This window comes from Eutrema salsugineum, unplaced genomic scaffold (assembly GCF_000478725.1).
Source record: "Eutrema salsugineum unplaced genomic scaffold, Eutsalg1_0 scaffold_1, whole genome shotgun sequence".
NCBI classification, from domain to species: Eukaryota; Viridiplantae; Streptophyta; class Magnoliopsida; order Brassicales; family Brassicaceae; genus Eutrema; species Eutrema salsugineum.
In genome coordinates this window covers 15,359,317-15,368,949 of record NW_006256909.1, presented here as the reverse complement: position 1 = coordinate 15,368,949, position 9,633 = coordinate 15,359,317, and the positions used below count along the sequence as shown (strand labels likewise).

The 9,633-nt window shown below is 34.9% G+C and overlaps 1 protein-coding gene across 1 annotated transcript; it reads right to left on the bottom strand.

Annotated features, from left to right (window-relative positions):
• Positions 1 to 5,395: 5,395 nt before the first annotated feature.
• LOC18029937 lies at positions 5,396 to 9,540 on the bottom strand. Its single transcript, XM_006414773.2, has 6 exons — positions 9,404 to 9,540; positions 8,552 to 8,823; positions 7,525 to 8,176; positions 7,243 to 7,442; positions 6,902 to 7,146; positions 5,396 to 6,707 (listed from the first exon to the last, which is right to left on the bottom strand). The coding sequence occupies exons 2-6, from the start codon at positions 8,821 to 8,823 to the stop codon at positions 5,758 to 5,760; spliced, it is 2,319 nt and encodes a 772-aa protein (XP_006414836.1). The 5' UTR covers positions 9,404 to 9,540; the 3' UTR covers positions 5,396 to 5,757.
• Positions 9,541 to 9,633: the final 93 nt, after the last annotated feature.

Sequence of the window (9,633 nt, the reverse complement as noted above, 5' to 3'; positions counted from 1 at the left end):
TTGATCGAGTATCGCTTCTTGATGTGATCCCACAAATCCTTTGCCACCTCTTTGTGAGAGATGTTCGTTCGAATCTTCGGTTCAATCGCCAGTTTGACCCATGTAACCAACAAGTGATTGTTGGCCATCCAGTCTTCGAGGTCCGGTGAGTTGTCCGCCGGTTTGGGAATGGTCCCATCGACGAACGCAAACTTCTTTCACGCACTCAAAGCCAAGCAGAGGTTTTGAGCCCATTCTTCGTAATTTCGTCCATTGAGCAGTGGCTGAGAGATCACTGCTCCAGGGTTGTCGCCGGAAGTTAGGTCGTAGGAAGATATCGTCTTCCTGGTCGAGGTCGCTGCGACGGTAACCATGTCGGTCATCGCGAGTTGAAAGAGTAAGAGAGATCAGAAAAAAACGTCGAAGAAAAGCGATTTAGGGTTGTCTTGGCTCTGATACCATGTGAAAACCAAGACGTTTGTACGGAAAGTTCTTCTTATTTCACAATTGACCTAAAGGTCTGCTTATATACACATACATATGTCCATTATAGATAACGCTAAATCTACTACAATATATGTAAATATTCCTATTTACAAGCTAAGGAGAATATCTATACGATATTCTCTACTACATATCAGAATCTGATTCAGATATTAATACCATACCTATGACACAACTCTAAGTTTTAGAGATTCGCTTACCTCAAACTCTCAGGTTCATTCATCCTTGTAAGAGCATCTGCAATGGTACTCTATTTCTGCCTCTAAACTATATTTTTAGAGATATACTGTTCGTTTCTCTATTTATAGAGAACAATTTTTTTATTTACAAAACAGTCCTTAAACTTTTATATCTTTGTATTTGACTATAAGATACCACCTGATACTATACTTAATTAAACTATATTAATAATAAATAGTTATATAATCATTTAAAAGTTTAAAATAAAACAAAAAAATATAATAAATAAAAAATTTTAAAATATAATTATGTTAAATTATTGTTAAAAATAAAATAAATAGAAGTTTTTAAAATATTTAAAAGTAAAAGGACTTGTAAGCAATTAATAATAAAATTTACAGTCAAATATAGAGGCAACCATTGCAGTAAACCCCTTCTCTATTTATAGAGAACTCTATTTTTAGAGTAAAATATAGAGGCAACCATTGCAGATGCTCTAAGTTGAATGCAGGTTCATACTCTATAGAAATATGAGAGAAAGTAAAGTTAATACTCAAAGTTATAAAGCACAATTCAATAAGAGTTCAAATGTAAGAAATTATCTCTCATAAAATCATCTTCAAACTCTACCTCCGCAACCGCAAGCATATTTTTTAAAATGTTGACATCCCATTTTCATTGATATAAATCTCACATTTTAACCACTGCTCGGTACACATCAAGACTTCCACCATCTAGTACTAAATACAGATTCAGATGCTACTAAAGACTCTTGTATTGCAAGTATGTCCTTAGCTATTAATGATAGGACTGGAAAATTTGCACTATATCTCCTCCACCACCCTAAGATATCATAATATGTACCTTTCATCAGGTGTGGTTAATCCATACTCTCTCCTAAGTATAACTTCAACTCATTTGTTGTATCTTCATCTCCTGATTCTTGTACAAGCTGTTCATAGATGTTATCCATCTTTTATAACCAACAGCATTTTTCAGACTCCTTTTCTCAATTACATGAGACTTAGAAGATGATATTTGTTACGAGAATATTACTATTTGACACACTTTTTCAAAGTGTAATTGCAAAAAAAAAAACACTTTTTGGAAATGGGGTACTTATCTTACTTTGCTCCCATTTTTTGACTTGTTTGCCCTCCTTTCCTTTTTACCTTCTATTTATCTACAGAAAATATTAAAACGTACGGGACCCACTTAAATTCACTCATCAGCTTCCACACACTAAATCGCACAGGATCCACCTTAAATCATCAGTTTCCACACACTAAATCGCACAGGACCCATATATATATATGTATGCAACTATATGGATACATATATAAATATACATATATATTTATATAGTTACATCCATCTATAATATATGCACGTGGATATGCATATATATATCTATAGAGTTGTGTCTATATGTATTCAACTCTATGGATACACATGTAAATATACATATGTATCTATATAGTTACATCCGTCTATACTCTATGTACGTGCATATGCATATATATATATATAATTGCATAGATATTCATATATTTGTGTCTACGTGGACGCTACTATATGGATACGTATGTGTATACATATATATATGTTATATATATATATATAATTTTATAGATATTCATATATGTGTGTCTACGTGGACGCTACTATATAGATACGTATGTGTCTATCACTAAATGACAAAAGAATTTAGGTTAAAAATATAAAATGGGTATCAAAGTAAAATTATATAATTTATAGTGTCAAAATAATTATTCGATTATTTTTTAAATAATAGATAAATAACAAAAAAAAATTATAGGGAATGTGTGATATTAATATAATATTAAATAAAGAAAAAATATAGATAAACAATTGTGTGTTAATGAAATGAGGTTTTTAGTCATTTTCAGTGCCCAAATAGTAGAAAAGTGTTTTTTTGTAATAAAAACTCAAAAGTGTCTATTTTGGACATTATAAACTCAAAAGTGCCTCACATGGTAACACACTTTATTTGTGACCGAGAACCCAAACCTTACGACCCACCAGTAGCATTTGTACTACTCTTCAAACAAAGACTTCAATATTTCTTTGACTGAATCATAAAGATATTTAGCTTCATGACTATCTTTGTCATAAAATGATTTAAAACAGATCTCAGCAAACTTCATCTTCTTCCTTGGGGCAAACACACTTGCCACTATCACAAGCTTGTTCATTTCAACCATTCACCAAACGGATCCCAATTACTTTCATAATTTGTCAAGCATAGCTAATGCTTTACTCATAAATTCTTGATCAGCCCCAGAACTAGTGCATATTTCACTGGTGTTTGTAGTGACAATCTCATTGTAAAGTTTATGAGCAGCCACATAAGTCGAAGTTGAAAGAATCAATGTTGAATTATAAAACATGATAAGAAAATTAACCAACTAGTACTCGTAGTTGATGGTCCAATCCACTTTTTCCCCTCCACATTTTGATGAACACTGTCATTATACGGCTTATTGATTGCTGCATAGATTGGGGTTAGTTTTACTAAAGTTCAGGTTCTAAATTTATAACCCCTAAATAAATACAAGTGTACAGATGTGCGATGTAGTACTTAGGGTATCGATTCATAGAGACTTAGTTGTTTCAGTACAAAATAATTATAATGCTTAAATCAGACTAGAACTCAACAATTTGAGTTTTTTGTTTTTGGTGTCATTAAATCTAAACAAGAAAGCAAGGAAAATAAAAACGCAAATAAAATCGAGGTTGTAAACAATTAAGAATGAATGCTGTACTTAAGGGTATTCACGGGAATTTATGGAGTAGACCTATGACGAAAATAAATAATAAAGGTAATCAACTACATGTATTCTATAATTCGAGCAAGGTGGTATGACTAGCCTACTCTCGCAGCACTAACCAGCTGTCAATCACGACCCTGACAAGTAGCTTTTGACTCTGTCCCCACCCATAATTGTACGCAATAGTTTGAAAAAGACTCATCTACATTCACAACTCACCTATAGGTAGCTTTCATTTCCTATAGCAGGATTGCTTGTATTACATTAAACCGCAAAAGGATCTACGAGAAGGTGATCCATTATAGCTACATATAGACAAACCCGTGCCTCATGTATTATAAAAATTAGGTAAATGCCTAAAGCCACAAAAATAATTATAAGATTAGAGGGTCACATATTTTTATAGAAATTACCTTTATATGTATATTTAATTTGATAAATAGGGTTTAAGTCTAGTTTAAGAAAACCATAACACTAAAACTGTTACTATTATTTTTATTTTTATAAAATATTTATGCATATATAGAAATATTTAGTAAAGTTAGTAACAAACAAAAGAATACAAGAAACAAATCGCTATTATAAATAAGGGAAAGAAACAAAGAAAAATAATATGTTTTAAAATTTCTATATTTTGGTTATGTTATCAATATTATAGAAGTTTTTTAGTTAATATTATTACTTTGATATTTTCGTTAAATAATAAAAAATTATATTTTTTAAGTTCTTTTTAAGCTACCGTAAGTCTAAGCACGACTCTACATATATAATTATTTTTTATCTATAAAAATATATAAATTTTTTAAAGTTTTATTTTCCTCTTTTTAATTTTACGGTCGTTAACGGATATAACAGAATCAATAAATGACGCTAAATTTTTTGTAGTAAACAAACAAGTATTAATTTGTAAAAAACAAGTATTAATTTGACCAAGATTGATTGTCTGAATAAAGTGAAGAACCAAGTATTTGACCAAGATTAATTGACTAAATAACCAAATAAGACTAAAAATATCTCTATTTTTATTTCCTATTTTTATCGGAAATCCATATAATATTATGGAAGAACCATTAAAACAAATTTGAATAGCCTAATATGATCTTAATTTATTTACCTAGTATGATAATAATTAAAATGTAGGTGAAACCAAGTGTTTGACAAAAATCATGGTCTAATTCACCAATTAAATCTTCAGAAATAATATACCTTTTATAAGAAACTCCATTACATATGATCCATCGTAAGAGATACTTGAATTGGTGATTTTGATTACTTTCTTATAGGTTTTTCATTTCCCCTAAGAAATTGAATATTTTTAAGAAATTGAATATTTTCTAACGAAGGCTTGTTGTATCGTCTAGCAACATAACTAATGGCAACCAAAAAGTTTTCTTCTCTTGTATCATTGATGGTGTTTGCTCTCATCTTTCTACCCATGATTTCAGGTAATTACTTATATCTTATTCATAGTTAAATTGTCTTAGATGCAATCATTTATCTTGTTAATGTGTTTGTTTATGAACCAATCAGGACAAGCCAAAGAATGTTTTCTGCAACCAGGATGTAAGAACTCAGGGACATGCAATGAATTTTGCAGATATAAAGGATATAGATTAGGAGGGTTTTGTGAATACTATGTTGGATCAAAGAAAGGTCATTGTTGCTGCAAACTTAGTTTTGAATCTCAAGAGTCTTCCATATCCGATAATACCAATGTCTAGATTCCTAATTAATTCATATTTTATAAGTATTCTCTATTATCTAAACAATTGAGTTACATTCAAATATGTTTCGATATGGATTATGAATTCTTTAATAACAATTACGCAATTGTTTGAAGAAAAAAAGTCTAGTTATTAACGATCTACAGTACTTGATTCGTTACGTGTGTAACCCATTGTTTTACACAGCACTTGTTCCCATCTCCGGCATAGAAAAAGTTGACAGAAACACTCTCATTAGTGACTTTCATAATCTATTCACCAAGTCTATAGTAGTCTAACAATTCCATGGAACATAGCTGAGTACAAGACTGTAACCAGATTACTTAAGAGCTGTTGTTTCTTTCAGACCAAAGCAAAATGGTACTGGATAGTCTCAATAACTTTGTAGGTTTAGACACAATGTTAGCACGACGGTTTCTTTCAATTTCCTCTTTGTAGAGAGCCTCTTCGTCATAGCTATGAATTGGATGCTCACTGAGACCTAGCAGAGTTGCTTCTCAGTTTGTGTATGTTCAACATTAGAATGCTCAGCCAAATCTTGGAAACTCTGGCTAGGTTCTTGGCTCAGTTACCATCATTCATACGGTCTCTTGCTCGGGTGCCCAAATTTTCAACCTTTTTGCACCTATTTCATGTTCCTCATTCGCGTTGTCTGTCTCATTCTGCACCGTAGAGATAACATCCTCTGCAGCAGCTTTGGTTAAACAAGGTGAAGGATCCATTTCCATTGCAGAACCGGTAATTATGTCTTCTGCATTTCCTGAGCACGCTCTAAGTTTATCCCAACCCGTTGGCATATTACTCAACTCTCCATCTAAATCAGTAGCAACTACGCCAGATTCATCAAGAGATTTTCCATTAGATGATGGTTCATTGCAAGCAACTTCTTTCTGCACAGTACCTTCACTAGCATCACTCTTTTGGAGATCGCCGAGTGCATTGATTTGCTTTTCCGCAGAGACGGCTAAAGAAACTGCATAATCACGGAATAAGGAATCGCGAGGTGGGCAGTGAAGGAGATCAATCAGGGTCTGATAATACTGTAGAAGGCTAGCAGATTGCCTAGCAGCCCGGTTTCCAAGACTGACTTGTGTAAGTTTGATCATGTGCTTACATATGTAACCCTTTTCTGCCCAGCTGCAACTGCAAACCCCAAACTGTGAACCTGGATTCCACACAACATGAACTTCGTTGCCACCGTCACACTCATCTGTTATTTTTGCTGACATACCAGAGATAACAACATCAGAATCTGGTATACTCAATGCTTTGCGGAAAGAAGTCAAACCGCTCACCCATTCCTCTTTCCAGTACCGGGCAAAATCATCTTTTCCAGAATATTCATCAAGCCAGAAGTAAGAATGTACTTTTGTCCCTAACTTATCAACCAACCAATCAGCACGTTGATAAACTTCAAAGCCCCTCTCATTCAAGAGCCTGCACTTCAGCTGATAGTGGTACAGCTCCATCGCTGCACAGGTCTCTTGGCTTGCCAAGGGAAGAGATTGTAACGCACTTGTCCAAGCTCCTATTATAGATTGGAGGGGAAAAGATCATTCTCGAGAAGACTAGTGTCAATCATCCACGAAAATAGTTTCAGGCAGAGTACATGTTAACACTTGATAATTAGGGTACAAGAGGCTTGTGACTTATTAATAAATGTATATAACCAAGCAAGTAAAGTGTAAGCAGAACAGAAAAGAGAGAGAATCGGAGAATAACCTATTCTGGGAGACCAAACAGCTCTGAAGTAATCCACAAATTCTGGACTACCAACAAAATCGTCTACAAAACCCTCAAACAATGTGGCTGTTCCTTGCCTTCTGCAGATTTTGTCTACAGCCTGCCCAAGATGTCTTGAAATCTCTACACGTGTCTCTGTTTGTGGACATCTCTTGATTATGTTCTTATGCCATGCGTGGCGAACACGCCAAAAAGAAAACAAGACAGGACACTGAAATACATCCCTGAGACCATCACAAGCAATAGCATCGAATCAAATAAAATAGTCTGCATTGACAATATGGTTTTTCAATGAAAAAGTGGTCTTTGAAACAACCAACCTGATCGTTATTATGTCAGCCAAAGGATCATCAACTATGAACCCAGCCACCTTCCAGGAGGGATCCTTGGCATGGACTCGGTTACAAAGAGCTCTCATCCATCTATATGCATCTCCACTAGAAAACCGCGGTGCAATTATCCAAGCAACTGGAATAGCCTTATTCTCAGAGTCGAATACAACAAGACTATGGATAGGATACTGACAAACAAACGCAACACATAGACCTGAGAATCATCCTGATAATATAAAAACCAAATTTTAGCAACTGATGCAAACTGACCTTGAGTTTATTTGTCCCAAACCTGGAGTCTGAAGCCAAAAGTCTACAGTTGCCAAATCGAATCATCTGTTGCAACTGCCACTCAGTTTGGATACCCAAGGAAAAAGGATCTGTTTCAGAGAACCCCTCGTAGAAAAACACATGACTCCGATGACTTTCAACCCACATGTTGATGCTAACATCATCATCCTCATCGAGCTCATATGTTGAGCGTCGAATACTCCTCTCAAGTCTTCGAACATATCTATGGGTTAACAAATCATCTCTGTTACTTGGACCGCCTTGTTTTTCCACTGATTCATTATGCCTTTGCATTATGGTCTCCACAGAGACACCCACATAAAGCAAAGACAGTACACGTAACCTAAGATCTTCTGATATATATGGAGCAAACATGGCTCTTGTTCCAGCCGCCTTTTTGTCTTGTGGCCCGTGGCATGGCAACCCTTTTTCATCTACATGCTTGTCGTTGTTATAAATTACTAAAGCCACCGTTGGCTCTGCAATTAAGCGCTTCACAATGAAGTGACACCTGCAGCCTCTTTTGGAATTTGGTCGGCCTGCATTGTTCTTTTTTGGGACATATGTGCTCCTACTTGGCCGCACAGCTCCGCCTTTTCTATTGTCATCTGGTCCAAACGAACACCAATACCTACTCACACAAAAACACTGATTTATAACCAACGATTCTGATTAATGCCAAACTTACACACGCAAAACACAAACGAAACAGATGACAGCCTAAAATGAGAACAATGTAGGATCATAGCAACCAGAAGAATGGAAATAGAAAGTATGTTGAGGCAAAAAGAAGAATTAGAAAGACAATAGCATAAGAGAACACGCAGATGAAGCAAACAGAATATAATTCACTGTCACTTCTGTGCGGAAAGAAGACCACATATGTGCAGGAAACTAGGTAATAACGATCTGAGAAGAGATCCAATAAACTTCCAGCAGATGATACTATCCAGATAAAAGAATCTAACTTGTCGTGAACAATACAAGAACAAATTGTGTAACTTACAGAATATACTCCAAGATGCCATCAACTTTTGGCTTATATTTCTTCCCTTTGGCTTTCCGGCGTCTAGCTTCAACATGGAAACTCGTAGGGCAGTCTTTATTCGAGGATTCGCCTCTTACAAAATCATCAACCCTCGCATAAGGGATGAGTGCTAACCTATCTATATTGTCTCTGTAACCTTCGATCTTGGACCAAACAAGATCAGCAGAAGAAAACTCTGGCAAGGTGGGATTTTGCACAGGTAAGGAGAAAATCTGATCCCATCTAGCCATCTGCATTCATGATGGATACGGAATTAAGAAGTGTCATGACTGCAACGAAATTTGATCCCATCTAGCCATATGGCCAAAGAGATTTTGACTGCAAAGAAATTTGATACTGCAAAAGGTGGAAAAATTCAATAGTATGGCTCAGGTTTTACTTTGCCTAATTTCTTTGGAGAAAATTGTTCAAATTTGAGACTAAGGTATGAGGTTTGAGACTTGAGACGTCTCTGCTTATAAGAAAACTCAATTTCTTTCATAAACAGGAACTCATTTAGATAAATAATGTATCTCAGTTTTAAATTCGGAGAAGAAAAAAAACACAGATTGAAGCAACCGAAGTTTAAGAAAAAAATCAAGCTTTATCATCTATGAAATTCAAATAACACCACAAAAATTAATACTTCGAAGATATCGAGAGTCTCATATACCCAAATTGGTTATGTGTTTTAAAGGTTAGAGCTTTATAGGAAAATCATTTGCTAGAATGAAAATTGTCATAAACCCAGAGAAAGGACACATAACATTAGCAAAAAAAGAAGAAGCCTCCGACTTAGAAACATGTTTAAACAGAAAGAATGATACTAACCCAGAAACAGCGGAGTCAGTAGCAGATGACGAATTCAGCAAAACCCAGAAACGATTGAGGAATTCATTGAGGAAAAAGGTTTAGGGTTCTTCAGTGTCTGAAAATCGAACTGGGAGAGTGAGAAGCTAAACGACGTTGTTTAAGCTAAAATAAGAAACGACATCGTTTAAAGAGAGCACATATTGAAAACCATGTTAAAACCCCACGGAAAATAAGTTCGTCTCGGCCCG

What these genes read in the sequence shown, in the direction of transcription:
- LOC18029937 (XM_006414773.2), bottom strand. Translation starts at nt 8,823, where the DNA reads ATGGCTAGATGGGATCAGATTTTCTCCTTACCTGTGCAAAATCCCACC. An exon ending in GGCATCTTGGAGTATATTCT is followed by an intron (nt 8,177 to 8,551) that starts GTAAGTTACACA and finishes TTGTGTGAGTAG; the next exon opens with GTATTGGTGTTCGTTTGGAC. An exon ending in TTGGGACAAATAAACTCAAG is followed by an intron (nt 7,443 to 7,524) that starts GTCAGTTTGCAT and finishes TTTGTTTGTCAG; the next exon opens with TATCCTATCCATAGTCTTGT.